This window comes from Bidens hawaiensis, unplaced genomic scaffold, assembly GCF_021521415.1.
Source record: "Bidens hawaiensis isolate Kalapana, Puna unplaced genomic scaffold, B.hawaiensis_p1.1 tig00011081_1, whole genome shotgun sequence".
NCBI classification, from domain to species: Eukaryota; Viridiplantae; Streptophyta; class Magnoliopsida; order Asterales; family Asteraceae; genus Bidens; species Bidens hawaiensis.
In genome coordinates, this window is record NW_027491856.1 from 670,185 (window position 1) to 686,332 (window position 16,148).

At 36.6% G+C, this 16,148-nt stretch overlaps 2 protein-coding genes and 1 pseudogene across 2 annotated transcripts; 2 read left to right on the forward strand and 1 right to left on the reverse strand.

Annotated features, from left to right (window-relative positions):
* Window positions 1–265: 265 nt before the first annotated feature.
* LOC143537136 (uncharacterized) lies at window positions 266–1,217 on the forward strand. Its single transcript, XM_077030966.1, has 3 exons — window positions 266–520; window positions 591–697; window positions 985–1,217. The coding sequence occupies exons 1-3, from the start codon at window positions 296–298 to the stop codon at window positions 1,199–1,201; spliced, it is 549 nt and encodes a 182-aa protein (XP_076887081.1). The 5' UTR covers window positions 266–295; the 3' UTR covers window positions 1,202–1,217.
* A 7,602-nt stretch (window positions 1,218–8,819) lies between these two features.
* LOC143537137 (beta-1,6-galactosyltransferase GALT29A pseudogene) lies at window positions 8,820–9,965 on the forward strand (annotated as a pseudogene).
* Window positions 9,966–13,741: 3,776 nt separating this feature from the next.
* LOC143537138 (zinc finger protein WIP3-like) lies at window positions 13,742–16,148 on the reverse strand. The gene is made up of 2 exons (XM_077030968.1): window positions 15,445–16,148; window positions 13,742–14,468 (listed from the first exon to the last, which is right to left on the reverse strand). Exons 1-2 carry the CDS (start codon window positions 15,952–15,954, stop codon window positions 14,028–14,030), a joined length of 951 nt encoding a protein of 316 aa, XP_076887083.1. The 5' UTR covers window positions 15,955–16,148; the 3' UTR covers window positions 13,742–14,027.

The following is a 16,148-nucleotide window of genomic DNA, read 5'->3' on the forward strand; positions in this document are numbered from 1 at the left end:
TTCTAGGATACTCGAAACCCGATTAACCCAACCCGAAAAAATCCGAACCCGAATTACCCGAACCCGAAAAACCCGTAGGAGATTTGGGTTGGGTTTCAGTTCAATATTTAAAACTTTGAAACCCAAAGAACCCGAAACCCAAAAAACGAACCCAAGAAACACCCCCATGTAGTAGCCATACTTTATTGGTAGTTAAAAATGAAACGAAACGAAACGAAACTGAGACCTAAAAACGGAAAGCAAACACAATATAGCCAGCCGCCAGCTGAACCCCAGAACAACAACGAAGCCGCAAATGGGTAAGAACGGAAAGAAGCAAAGAAACCAACACCAAAACCATCGTAATCGCAAGGACGCATCATACTACCTTGAAGACGATGAGCCACAAGCATTACCCCAATCTGAGCCCACCAATCTCTCCGACGAAGAACCAGAATCAGACGACCAAAACCCATCAGACGACAACCAAGATACTCATCATCTCCCATCAAAATTCTCACTTTATCAGCAATCTGTACAGGTATTACTGATTCAAACAAAACCCTTGATTTAATTAGGGTTTTATTGAGTATTCTTGAATCTTGTTGCAGTCACCTAAAGGAGACATTAGTTATCTTCAGATGTTCTTTTTGACTTATGTTGGTGGCAGAGCACCTCTTCATCTTCAAGAAGATTTCTGTGGCACTGCTCTCTTAAGGTTATTATTATTATTATTATTATTACTACTATTATTATTGTTTTTGTTGTTGTTGTTGTTATAATCATCATGGATTTATGAAATTAAATGTTTCTGGATATATATTATGCTTACAATAAATGTGTTTTAGTATCAGTAGAAGAGTAAAGCTTTAAACTTGATGATGAAAACCTAAATTCTTTAACTATTCATACTTTTTGAGTTTTTAAAGAAACTAAATCAATGTGGATCATAGAACTTGCCATAAATGGGAAGTATTAGATATGAAATATGTGATTTGATTTCAGCACCGAGTGGCTCAGAAGCAACTCGAGAAGGACGTCGATAGGTTTAGATTTAGACGTAGAGGCGCTCGATTGGTGTATGGAGAATAATGTGAACAAAATCGGGGCGGATTTATCTTCTAGAATCTTCCTTTACCACGGGAACGTTTTGCAGCCTCGAGAAGCTAAGTTAGTGAAATCCAATCTCCAAAGCATGGTGCATAATGTAACACTTGAATAAAATGTAAGTGGTTCTGAGCCCGTTGAAGCAATTCCAGCTAGAGACATTGTTTGTGCGTTTAATTATAGTTGTTGTCTACATACTCGGCATGAGCTTGTTTCATATTTCAAAAATGTGTTAGGAACAAAGCGGCGCGCGGAATCAACACACACACATAAACGAAAATATAAACGACACAAGAATTTAACGTGGTTCGGTCCCCGCGAGGGGACCTACGTCCACGGGCTGCAACTAGGTTTTCTTATTAAGCTCAAGGCACACAAGATTACAATTACAACTAGGGTATATATAGACTAAATCTAGGGTTCCTAACTTGTTCTCCAAGTTAGGCCCAAACAAATAAGATGGGACCCATTAGGGCCGGCTAACCCTAATTAGGGCCGGCTGCCCTAATACCCTTTGTTCGAGTCTCCAACCCTAACAATCTCCCACTTGGAGGCTCGAGCAATCCTCAATCCACCATCCAAGCAAACCCTATACCTGTAACTCCAGTAATCTTAAAAACAGAAATCTTCCAAGCCTCCAGTTCCAAGAACAAGCTAAAACTTCACGGTCAGAAGTTCTCCAAGCCTCCAGCTCCCAAGAACAAGCTATGATTTCAAATAAAAGAAGTCCTCCAAGCCTCAGTTCCCATAAACAAGCTAAGACTTCAATCTAATCCTCCTAGTTGCAGCGGCCCGCTCCTCAATTACCTGAAGAGCCAGTTGAAGCTCCATTGAGCTCCAACCCAACAGTCATCAATGACCCAGCCATGGCAAAACCCGCCATTGACTCATCCTCAATCTCAACCGGCTCCCACTGATTCGAACTACCGGCTCCAGAGACTCCCAGAGAAAACACCACTCTCCAAAACCTGCAAGTACCCAGGAGAGATTTTCCCATTCGGAATTCCGGTATTCAAAACCCAACGGTGTTTTGAACTGTACCTAGAACACGGTTCGTGCTCCCACTGTTCCAAAACCCCTGACCTAGTTTAAACCTCCGAATGCACTCAGCTACATCCCGGTGGCTCCAGGATTCACACTTGCAAAATGAATCCACTTAGCTCTACCCGATGCAGCGAGCCAAGACTTTAATACTCGGAAGTTGGTTCCCTTCTTCCAGCGATACATAAACTTGTACCTTCCCAAAGTCTTCAATAAGATTCACCAATACTTCACTACAGTGGGTAACATGAAATGAAGTATACCAGAATCTCGAACCCAAGAGTCTCACTGCCTTCACTGAGTCCCAATGCATCAACCCAGACACATTCTCAGAAGCAGAATTCATTATCTTTTGACATTGACTCTAAAGAATGTCACGAACCTCCATGCAGCTCCACGAAGTCAACTATGCCCAGCTCCCACTGTCCCTGTTATCCCAACCCATTACCAAAACCAACATTCCATGAGATTATCCCCGATCGTACTTTTCCCGGTAAACGTGTTCACCCAGCACAAGATCCCGGATCCCCTCAAATGTCGAACTGCTGATCACCACCGAACAAGAAATAATTTCATAGTTCCAGACCAGCTAACCGGCAAACGGTTATAACTAACAGCAGTAGAGCTTTACCGAAAGCAAACGGTACCAAGGATTCCGCGATTGTACACCCGATCAGCTAATCCTAACCGAATAAACCTTTCAACCTGACTTCCCTTTTTTTTTCACTTATGTCGTCACCAGCACACCAGAATCAGAATACTTAAAACCCAAAGCATTCCAACCTGCTAGTTCCATTTTCACCTGTTTTATCCCACAGTACCACATCCAAGTTCCTTTGACAAAACCAACCAACCGAAATCCAAACCGGTCAAACCTTCGATCATACCCATCCCGTCTTCAGCTATAACAATAGCAATCAGGAAACAAATCGAAACAGTGAACACATCAATGGTACGAGCCAGAACTTGACGGATGTTCTCTACCGAACATTGTCAACTGACCGATTTGCTCCTACAATAAACTTCGCAGACAAATCTAAACCCAAATATTGATTTTCACGTAACTCGGTTCTCAAACAGTTGATAATAAACAGTCAACAGAAACTAACTAAATCTCTAACCATTATTCGACGAATCCAAGAGTTTTATAACCAAACCCTAATCGGCGGCTTCAAAGAGATTAACCTGGTACTATAAACAAAACCATTTATACCCGCGATGTCATAACCCGAAACACCTGACCCGACCTTCACCTGCAAAGCCCGAGTGAAACCTGCAACTCCAAGAAGTCCAAAACAGGAATTCTAATTGCAAAATCACCCGGAAAACCGTCCCAAACAGCCCTGAAAAACAGCCCCGAACAGCCCTGTTAACCAGAAAAACGAAGATCTCTGACAATACTGTTCACCGCCGGAATCACTGTTCACGGCCGGAAACACTGTTCATGCCGGATACTGTTCACCGCGGCACTGTAGCGGCGGCACTGTAGCAGCCCTTCTCAAACCAGCCTCTTCTACCTTTTTTCTCGATCGATACCCGTGCAAAACCGTGTGTAAACAACGAGCCAAAGCTCTGATACCACTTGTTAGGAACAAAGCGGCGCGCGGAATCAACACACACACATAAACGAAAATATAAACGACACAAGAATTTAACGTGGTTCGGTCCCCGCGAGGGGACCTACGTCCACGGGCTGCAACTAGGTTTTCTTATTAAGCTCAAGGCACACAAGATTACAATTACAACTAGGGTATATATAGACTAAATCTAGGGTTCCTAACTTGTTCTCCAAGTTAGGCCCAAACAAATAAGATGGGACCCATTAGGGCCGGCTAACCCTAATTAGGGCCGGCTGCCCTAATACCCTTTGTTCGAGTCTCCAACCCTAACAAAATGCTCTTCAAGCGTTGTCTAAGAAAGGCGGGATCTTTGTTATGGATCTTTATGGAGGTACTTCATCCGAATGTGAACTTAGGATGCAAAGAAAGTTTCCAAATTTTACGGTAATTACATATCCTATAATTACTAGGGCTGTAAACAAGCCGAGCCAGCTTGGGCTCCGACTTGAACTCGAAGTTAAACGATCCACTGATCGGCTCATTTATTATAACAAGCTGAGACGTCGAGCTTGGCTCGATACTTGTTCCATATATGTCTGCTTTGGCTCGAATGAATGTTCAGAAGATACATCAAAAAACTCAAGCCAGCTCGTGGCTCGTTGTGCTGGCTCGTTAATTTGTTTCTTTTGTAATTTTTTTACACATTGATATATAAACGACAAAAATAATTTGTTAACATACACATAATGCAAAATTTATAAACTAGAGAATTTATAATATTTATATGTATTATTTTTGTTTTCTTTTTTCAAGTTATTTAAAGACCGAAAAGCAGATTCAAAATATTATATGTATTGTTTTTGTTATTTTTTACAATGTTTATTATTATGTTAAAGCTTTTAGTTTATTTTAACCGAGACAAACGAGTGAGCCAACAAACCACGGGGGGGCTCTGGGTTAAAAAACCAAAGCGGCTTGGCTTAAAAAGTTCGAGATGGCTTGTGCCTCGTCAAACTTTGTTTACACATATTGATATATAAAAGAAAACAAATTTATAGCATACACATTAGTTTATTATTAGATATTAAAATTTGAAGAGCCGAGCGGACCCAGGCTTGGCTCACCATGTTTTTAGTATATTATCTTATTTTCATCCATAACTTGGCAGTATACATGGGAGCAAACAGGATTTGACATAATCAAAGGAAAACAAGAATCAGTTTACATTATACCCTGCATAAACATCAAAACAAGAAGCTTCGACACGCGTTTTCGTACAGCTGGAGATTGTAATACTTTCTTCATATCATTATCATTGAAGGATATTTTAGGCATTTGACTAATATTCGAACGTTGATTATTACTTCTGTGTTAGGTGGTCGTTGCCGGAGATTAAAGATTGTTTGGAAGAAGAAGGATTTCAGTCTGTTCATTTCTGGATCCGTAAAATGCCTGACAGTGAGAATATTAAAAGCATTCAAGGGTTCGGTGACGGTAAAGATATCAAGTATGAAGAAGTTACAAGTTTTCAACAGAAAGATTCCTGGAATGCTTATATTGTTGGTGTTTCATAATGTCTTTTTATGATTAAGACAGTTTCTTTAAATCTTTTAGATGTTATATGAAGATTTAACATGATGGATCCATTGAAAACTCTTAACAAATTCATAAAGTTGAAGACTTGATTGATCTTTCTTTTTTTTTTAACAAAGTTTTTCATTTCTTGCTCATTTGGTTTCAGAAATGTGTATTTGTTTCAACATAGTTTGAAATGGCAATGCCTTGATTTATTTCTTTTTTTTTTAAATTTTTTTAGAGAAGCGACTTTCCCTTTTTGTGTTTAGGCCACTGCATTCTCCAATTTGGAGAGTCCCGTTGCCCCACTCTGGCCAGACTATGTTGTCTTAACCGGGCATACGTTGGCTTTAGAGTTTGGCTTGGGCGTTCCCCTAGGAAACCATACCGCTGGCTGCCACTCGATAACTGTTGTGCTGCCACAAGAGCAGAACTCTTTGACGTAACACACTGAGACGAAAACTCGAGTGGGCTTGGTATCCGAACTGACAACGTCACAAGGCCTAGTTTAAGTCCTACATTAACCTTTGATGATCTTGGTTTATAAATGTATCAAAGAATATATTATTATTTTAGTTTTTTTACTTTATTAATCTTTGAATTAAAGGAAAAGTGACACCACTTTCCAGGTTCCTTGAGAGTTGCATGCAAAGTACCATTTGCTTTATTGAGATGGGCCGGACTTCTAGTTGAAAATCAAAACAGGCCGGTTGACTTTCTAACTCTTTTAATTTTTTCATTTAACATTTAATTAAGTTTTGCTTTTCAACTACATGATTTCCCCTCGTGTCATTGATGGATCTTCAAGAAAGTCTTGCACTTAAATTTCTTTTTAATAGTTAGATTACAATGTAATTTATTGACTAATTGTTCATCCACATATATGCAATCAACTTTCAACTCTACCCTATATAGAATATTAAATTAAATAAGAGATATAAATGAAGTGAAAGAAAAACCAAGGGAGAAAAATCGCGGTGACGTAACATTCTTCACCGGCTAAACTTGCTCCAACTGGTTGATTCTAGACGAAATTTGCTTTTGATTCGAGGTGAAAGTTGCTCTAAGTTGTTCATTTTACGTGAAAATTGCTTCCATTTTTACTTATCTCATACACCAAAAATAACTTTTTGTAGACAACAAGATGATATGTTGTAAATGAATCTAACCAAGTCCTGATAATCCAGAGTTGAATAGACAAATGATCTAGTAGAAGAATTTTATATAAAATCTGGCTTGTATAAAGATAAGTGAACACTTTCATATTAGTATATTCTTTTTTTAAGATTAAATGTGACCTAAAATTGTATAATTTCTAATTTTTTTTATAAGATTTCAAATTCAATAAAAAGAATGCACAATACATAGTATATTCAATGTATTTTAATTTAATTAATCCTTTTTATGTGGATGAACAAAGAATACTACACATATTAAATGATTAGAAGTTTTAAACATTGGTTGATGGAAACAGTGATGGCTACATCTCAATTGCATGAAAACTTACTAAAGTGGGATCCAAGAAAAATCGTAGTTATATTTAAATTGCTTTTAATTTATGCTTACAATGTGATTAATTCACCAATTAATTCTTACACATGTTCACAACCATCTCTCTCAGAAGAAGAAGAAGAAGATATGTAATAACTCTAATAAACGTTCTGATACGTTTTTAAAAAATCAAAAATAAAATTAGAAATGTTTGATGAACAATATAAAGATAAAGAATCGTTATTATTTCGACACAAGAAAAGGGTGTGAAAAATCCTTTTATTGTACTAGGAAGACGAATAATCGCTCTCAAAAATATTTGTTCCTTTCATTTATCCGATCTATTTTGTGTTTTCTTTTAGATAGGATCTAGCCAAAATAAATCGTAAACAATACACCACAATTGAACGATAAGGAAATCAGAGAGATATTGCACCCAAAAATCAGATATCTTATCATTTTATCACAAACTTATTTTTGAAACCCACCTTTATATAGAAAAGCATTTACATTAATGACGTGTTAAGCAAAAGAGTTTGATTAAAGGGTGTCAAAGCAAGTCGCTAAAACGCAAAGATCCAGTTACAAAGATATATATTAAAATTATATCAATCTTTCAAACAAAGTGAGCTAAATTTTGTTCTATTGATATTTCTCAAAGTTTAAACATTTATTTTGTACCTTCAAAGTGTCTTAATTAACGAAAATAACTTCTTATAATATTAAACATTACAGACTGTTATATACAAAACCAACGGCGTAGCTTAGTTGGGCTCAGGGGTAGCCCCGGCACCTTCCGTTTTTTTGCTCGGTAGCGTACATTTATTCCTTTTCGGCCGAAAAAATTTATACATAGTGTAAATTTACCCGTTTTTGAATGAAATTTTAAGTCCACCCCCTATGGTTTATGATCTTTTAATGCATATTAAGTTCGCCATCTCAACGTATATGTCCATGCTTCGCCACTGTACAAAACCTTAACTTTATTTTCAAATCACTCTAAAAATTAACCATCTTTTTTGGTTTATCTAATTCGGAATATGGATTTCTCAAATCTTTTTATTCGTTTAGTAAAATTTTATGTGCTCTCAATGTATACAAATATTAAAATTATTATACTAGTAGTAATATATATTTTCTTTACGATAAGTTGCTATACATTAATAAATTATTGTTTTTGGTTATTTATATTTTTCCTATGTTTACACGACTGTTTCATATGCTATCACGCTAGCTTCAATTTGTTTCAATTATGGCTTTTATCACGAATCCACTTCTATCGCTTGTTGGAAATCAAGCTCAAGGAAACGAAATTTAATCTCAATCAAAATTGACTCTTTGAGTTTATTATATTTTTCTGACGGTCCCAACTTTTAACGTATTTGTTACTAACGGTCCACGACTAACAGAATCATAACGTCGTTAGTTTCAGGTCTCCGGAAAAACATTTTTGGCCGGAAAACTCAAATTTTTCCCCGAAAACTCAACATTTTCGTCTCAAACATCTTGGTAACTTTGTATCGGATCTTTAGGAACTTTTTTCTAGTAAAACCCCAATTATTGAGATCGTCAGAAACCCTAGAACCATCGTCGGAATCAGTTGATGGTGTTCAAGTGGTGGTAATTGGTTGGCGGTGAGTCAATTGCTGGTGGTTGTGGTGTTCAGGTCCGGCAACAAATTTGATTTTTCCGGTCAAAAACGTTTTTCTGATGACTTGAAACTAACGGCGTTAGAATTCTGTTAGTTACGGACCATTAGAAACAAATACGTTAACAGTTGAAACTGTCAATAACCAATTCATTAGTTAGGAAAAAAAGCAATATATGGGATTAATTAAAACCATTATAAAAGAAAATGACGTGAAAGGAATAAAATGGAATCTCACCTTCCCAAGATAAACGATTAACAGTTCAATAAACACTCATCACACCCACACGCAATGAACAATAATAATCCACCAGCTTTCATCTATTTCTATTTCAACTCCATTCTCAACAAGCTATGACACCGGCCATTCATACCTTCATCCAATCCCAATCTGTCACTTTCGACCCGACCCATTCAATATGATCCTGAAGCGGTCAGTCCGCCCCTTATTCAGTGCAGTTTTCGTCTTCGCCGCCGCCGCCGTCACTCTCTGCCTCCGTATCATCGTCTCCGGCGCCGGAAGAGACCGCCATATCCTCACCGACTCAATTCGAACTCAGACGCATCCAATGGTTTTGAATCAGAGTTTATTAGCGTTTGCTGCGGTGGATTTGGGTGATGTTTCACTGAGGCAAAACGTCGAACACTTGGTGGACGGTGACTTTCAAAACCCCAAATTTAATCTCCACCGTTCGTTCCGGTCAATTGGACGCTACCGTTTGGATACCGGAGCGAAGTCCGTCAGGGGTGGGCCTACCGTGCTTGATTTACACAAACTGCAGGTGAGTTTCCGGCGGTATTTACAAGATTGGTGGCGCCGCCGGCGGTTTGAACCTGATGTAATGTCAAAGTCAAACATGGTCAACGTGCTGAAAGGCTCAAGGACCAGGAAGTACAAGACGTGTGCTGTGGTGGGTAATAGTGGGATTTTGCTGAAAGCCAGTCTAGGTGAAGTAATTGATAGCCATGAGTTTGTGATTCGGTTAAACAATGCGCGAATCGGCGGGTATGAACGGTTTGTCGGGTCGAAAACGAGCGTTTCGTTTATTAACAGCAATATCCTGCACTTATGTTCTCGCAGAGGCGGCTGCTTCTGTCACCCGTATGGAGATCACGTGCCGATAATAATGTACATGTCACAACCGGTCCATTTTTTTGATTACACCGTTTGCAATTCGTCGCACAAATCACCGTTGATCATTACAGACCCGCAGCTCGACGTGTTATGCGCACGAATTGTGAAGTATTATTCGGTGAAACGGTTTGTGGAGTCTGGGAAGTCGTTAGAGGCGTGGAACGAGTCGCATGGTGGACCCGAGTTTCATTACTCGTCGGGTATGGAGACGGTTATGGTTGCTTTGGGGTTGTGTGAGAAAGTTAGCATGTTTGGGTTTGGTAAATCGGGTTCGGCTAAGCATCATTACCATACTAATCAGAAGAAGGAGCTGAGTTTGCATGATTATGAGGCTGAGTATGATTTGTATGAAGATCTTGTTAACAATCCTAAGGCTATTCCTTTTATTTCAGATAAGTTTAAGTTTCCTAGTGTTGTTATTCGTAGGTGACAATGTGGACAGTTTTTAGATGTGGTAATTGGTTTACACTTTTTTATAGATTGATTGATGTAATCATGTTTTAAAAGATATACAAACATATGTCACTGAAGGCCTTGTACAACATGCATACATGTCACATCTTTTGCCATTTTTAGTTCATCAACCGTTGTTATGCCAATCAAATTGCAGAATATGATACAAAATTGCTCACATAGTGTTAACCGATCACAAATTCTTGTGAAGATTCATGTACAACAGGCAAGAATCTTTTATGCAACTGCCTTGACATTTCGCACTTCGTGTTGAAGTTTGATTTATGGGGTAGTGAATGTTTAAAAAAAACACTAATTAGTGTTTTCTTAACGTTCATATTCATATCTTAATTTACATATAAATTATCACATAATGCTCATATATATTATTGTCTCATAGTTAGTAATTTTGCTTATATCTAAATGATAAGATTATGAAAGTCGTTAAATATGGTAAAAACCTTTAATGAACAAACATTAGTAGACGTAAACAAAGACATTAGCGAACACGAATACAATTGAACGAGCATGGTCTTTCTTCATGTTTGTTCAGTTAGTTAATCAAACAAAATTCCTTGTTCATGTTTGAAATCAAAGAGTCGAGGCACACAGAACCAGTTTGAGTTTTTTTTTTCCTCGAACAAGGGTTTGGGTTTGAACAACTTAGGCTTTGGACCGATCTGAAGAAAGACAAGGATCATGTGCAGCCGGTTCGGTGTCATTTAACCAGTTTCCTTATTTCAACCCATAGTAGGATAAGGTTCAAGTTCTTGTCAAACCCGTTTCTAATCGGGTTTGGTTATGGGTTACAGACCGGATCTTGTTTCTTTGTACACTCTAATATTGAACTTGTATAAACTGGGCTGTCTTTTTTCCCGTAGCCCACAGATTGGCTCGATTTAGATTTTAACCCAATAATGCTTGTGAAGTTGTGTGTATGAAATTATGAATTATGAAAGCATTTTTGAAAGTCAACTATTTTAATTTCACAAAACCATTAAAAATAGACTCTTTATGTAATATTTATATGGATATGTTTCTAAGAAAGTAACAAACTCCATTTATAAATGGTCAAGAAACTTTATAAGAACGTTAATAAACAAATCGGTATCGTTTTTTTAGCATTGCAAGCTAAAAGATTTAAGATCATAATGAACGCTGGTGAACAAGTTAACAACGTTTTGATGCATTACAATCGACTAAGGTACAAATAGCCTGAAAGGCTCAAACCTTTTTCTTTTGATACGTGTACACAAACTTTGGCCATTTGATTCCTGATTTTCTATATTTACTCAATCATGATACTGTTACGAAAAGTTTTGAAAGTTAAAAGTTCCAAAAAATGTTTCACTTAGTTTATGAAATATGTTATTTGCATGTTTACGAGTTTACATGCTTGCAAATTGCTTGTTTACAAGTTTGCATGTTTTGGGATTACTTACAAGCTAGTTTACAAGTTCATACATGTATATATTTCAATCATATTTTATATGTACATGCGCTATATGTTACCAAGTCACTACGTTTTCTATGAGGAAGGTCACAACTCACAAAACTCATCATTGTGGTATAAATGGCACGCCATCATCTGTGATGGTGAGTTGAGTTCATGAAATCTCAAAATTTTAAGCTCAGAGAGCACGTGATGCATTTTGTATGAATGCGAAGGTGTATTAGTCAATCTTAAGAAAAAGTAATTCAATATGTTACGAGGGGAATAGGTTATGCTATTTGCCAACACGCCTATTTTGGACTAGGTACCATGTGTTAGTTCATAAGGGCTTAGAGTGCTCAAGAGTGTGAAATACCATTGTACAAATTAATGTAATTTAAATCTTCTAATGATTATCCATTTATGCCCTTTTTTTTTGTCTAACTCTATAATTATGACACGTCAATTTTAGACTAATGTGCTACAAGTATAATAAAAATATATTGGAGTATATCTAATAAATGTAATAAGGTGTGTTCTTGATACAGCGAGGTATGAAACTTTCCGCATACAAACTAGTCGGGATAATGATTGTTAGGACATGAAATTCGATTCTCTTGTCTAATCTTAAAAGGGCTAAACCTGTGGCACTCTACATATTGTTGGATCTATATATGCCCAGGTATCAATGCTTGTAACATATAATCCTAAAGAATCACGTACAAAGCAATTAATGCAACTTGAACGTGAAACCATGCCAAAATCATGTGTACTATCATTTAGTAAAATAACTGAGTATGAATAGGCCATATTAATTATATTAATCATTACTTACTAAAGGGAAGTCACCACAGAATAACAACAAAGTTTTAGTATTGTTTCAATTAGGTTACCGAAACCCTTTTTTTCCAATTAAGTCACTCAAATAAGCATATGCTTTTTCTTTCTCCTATTTAACATGTGCGCATGTCTAGGAGCGTGACAGCCGCTTAATACATAAAGTACGCATGTCTAGGAATGTGATGGGCTAAACCATGAGCTTAAGTTTAATCAGAGTTCTTGATTTGACAGTAGAGTTCAAGCTTAATTTTATATATCGATTTTTGCTAGTCTTGCGAGTCTAAACAAGCCACTGGCATATAAAAATATTAACAGATATAATTCAGTAGTAACAAATATTTATGTAATAAATACTATTATCCATATAGGCTAATTTGCTGTGTGGAGCATAATGCTGGCATGAATATAGATTGCGTTCCTTTTTTCCTTCACATACTTCATGTTTCTTGTTGACATACTAGCTAGGAATATTTAAAACGGTAAAATCCTAGTCATCATTTGTTATGACAATTAACCCTTAGCCTACAACATATCTCATCCGTTCATGCTCAATTTCTTGGCATAGTGATGTTAGATGTTTATCTTTACTACAATACTGCGAATTCAAGTCTCATAAAGTGAACATTGTTAGGTGAATTTTACAAATAGAATTCAAGGGTGTGTGTTTATCGTTAAAAAAAAATTCTTTTCCTTTGAATTGAGATCTCTAATAAATCACGCCAGATTATCAATTCATTCGGATCATCATCTAACTAAAAACACAAAAATGGAAACATTAATTTTGTTTGCAAGACCCTTTGGAAATTTGGGTTATGATTTGACATTGTGTTGCCCCTCTTTTGGGTTGGAATTCAAGATCTTTTTTATTAAACTCAAAATAGGAAGTTTGCATTTAGTTCATATGACAAAGATATTATAGGTGGAGTAGGTGGACTCCTTTTTCTCATTAATCCAACCCTACATAGTAGACTTTTTATCTATTTAAACTATTTGTTCACAGTTCAAATAGAAAAGAAACATTTAAATAAATGAGAGTTGGAGGAATGCCGCTGATACCGGAGATGTTGATTTGTATGACTAGGCCCTTTTGTCACGAGTGACAACTCCCCTTTAGTAGTTGTGATAAAGTTTTTATTGAATGTTAGATACTTTGATATTTATAAAATGCTTGTTTTTAACGGTCATTAGAGTCACTGACACGCTACTGAACCGACCCCCGATCTTATATCTATAACAATGCTTTTGATTATACATTCTTAAAAAGAGAGCTATGTTACATTTTTTTAATCGAAAATTGCTGCATTAAAATTAAGTCCTAGGAAAGTATTTGATGTAGTTTGAAGGTGTAAAGTACTGTTAACATGAATCAAAATGATGTCATAATTAAGCATCTCGTGTAACAAACAAACATAAACCACAAATTAAGTAGCTCGAAGAAACAACATTAAAACGAAAGTTTAACATACCAAAACTCGAAACAGAATTCTAAAGTCAGATGGTGGAAATCAACCGCTAGCTATGAAGCCCGTAAATTTTCTCTGATCGAGGAGAGACATTTCACATACTCTTTTCCTCTCACTTATGAAAAGATGAAAATTTATGGACTTCAAGGCTTTAAGAGGATTCCTGCCTTATTACAACAATACTCATATGAGAAAATTTTAAAGAAAGTATTGATTCTACTAGAACTCTAATGATTGTTAATAGCAATCTTTAAAGTGCTAATAGCATCAAACTTTAAATAGTTTCGTGGCTAATTAACTACGATTAACGTGTGATTTCATCGTCAGAACCAGTAACACATTCTTTGTCATCATGATCAAACACTTCAAAACAAGGATGCGGTGAATGTCCATTCCCAAAGGCGCGAATGTGATCCTTGAGTGATCTTTTATGCTTAAAATCCGATCCACAAGTGCAATACCATAACTTGCCACAATTTTTCTCATGTGTCCGCCAATCTCCCTTGACCGCGAACTTTTTGGCACAGTATTTCCTACATGTAAACGGCTTAGTCCCGTGCTTTCTCTTGTAATGCGTTTGAAGTGTGCGGAAATCCTTCAACGGTTTGGCTCGAGGGTGGTTAATGTTATTCTTGCACCCTTGAACACAACAATAGCATGGAAGTCTTAGCATGGCTGCTGGTTGTGTGCCTTTAAGTGAGTCTGGCCCTTTCCTATATTCAGAACCATGCCCCCACATGTGCATCTATATATTAAGCATGCTTGTCAAAAAGTTATAAATATCATTTGTCATATTATTATATATCCATCATAATATTGTGAGATATATTTAACGTGAAACACTACTAAGAAGACTGAGTATTTGTGACCGCATAGCAAATATCCCATTATTTAACTTAGTAGTATATATACTGGAAGTCTGGAAACATTGATTAAGAATACGGCAACTTAACTTTAATAATGTCAGCCATGGCCACGTTACTTCATGGGATCAACAGTAAATTTGAAAAACGGGCAGCATTTTCAAGTTTCAACATAAACATATGGTCAACATATATTCGGTCAGTCTTCCACTATAATACAGTTGCTTCATGTTTTTTCTAAATTTCAAGTTTTCAACGACTCAAAGGATGTTAATGGAATTGATTATTTCAATAAAGGGATACAGTATCTAAAATTTCATCATGCATGAATCATGAATGATATGGCTCAATCTTTTTGGGGCTAAATCGTATTCCAGAATTAGGACCTTTTTTGCAAATAGAAAAAAATATTTGGATCCTATCACGTGGAGTATGATAACACACATTTTTATATGTTTTCTATTAAAGACAATCATATATATGAACACTACAGATGGTTCATGTGTCGCGGTTCCTCAATATCTCGACTTGTTGCTTGTCTGGCGGTAGCAATTCCAATAGAAATTTGAGAGATTAAGAGCTTGAGGAGTTGTGATAAGAGATGAAAAATCAAACTTTAAGCGATACATAAATTAGTCAAACCCTAAAATTATCTAGGCATGCCATGTTACAAAATTTCATAAATTTATTTTATAAAGCAAATTTCATAAATCTTATTAAACACTTTTGTATGTTATTTAACAAGTCTTAAAAGCAATATATAATGCAGCAAAGAATCAAATATATATCCATATGGAAAGAAACCCTAATTGAGATAATTTAATAGAATGCATATATACTATATATGGAAAGACTTACCTGCATGTTATTGTACCTATTGAAGGTCTTGTTGCATAAGTGACAAACAAACTGCATAGGTCCAACAAGGATTTGAGATGTTGTAGGTATCCAAAACCTTGTTTGATCATGATCACTCTTAGCGTTGTACCCATGGTTATGCTTATCATTAAAGTTCATCTTCATATCTGATTTCTTCTGTTCATCTTCTTCCTTAAACTCATCAAACAACTTGTCAGTGATCACCGAATCGCGTGTGGTTTCTGTACTATAACTAGGAAAACCGATGCTTAGTGAAATTGTCACTTTATCGACGTTATCTTCTTCTTTGATCTTCGAAACTCTATCGTTTTCATCTTGATTATTGAGTAATTGACTGAGTAGAGGTAGGCATTGCATCGCTTCGCCGGGAAACTCTTGTTCTCTAGAGAACATCATGGTGTCGTGTGAAGAGGATGGCCATGACGATGACGAAGACGATGCCGATGATGGGTTGAGCCATTCAAAGAAAGGTGAAGCTTCAAAGCACATGGTGTTTAGTTTATGGTCATGGAGAAGAGAAAATTGAGTGTGAAATGGTTTATATAAAGGGTTGATTATACCTATCAATGAATGGTGGTGTGGTTTAATTGGATTGGTTTGGTTTGGTGAGTGTGTTTTCTAGAGAAAGACATAACTAAGTGGTGCTGGATTGGGCAAATAGTTGATTGGCAGTAAAGGACCCT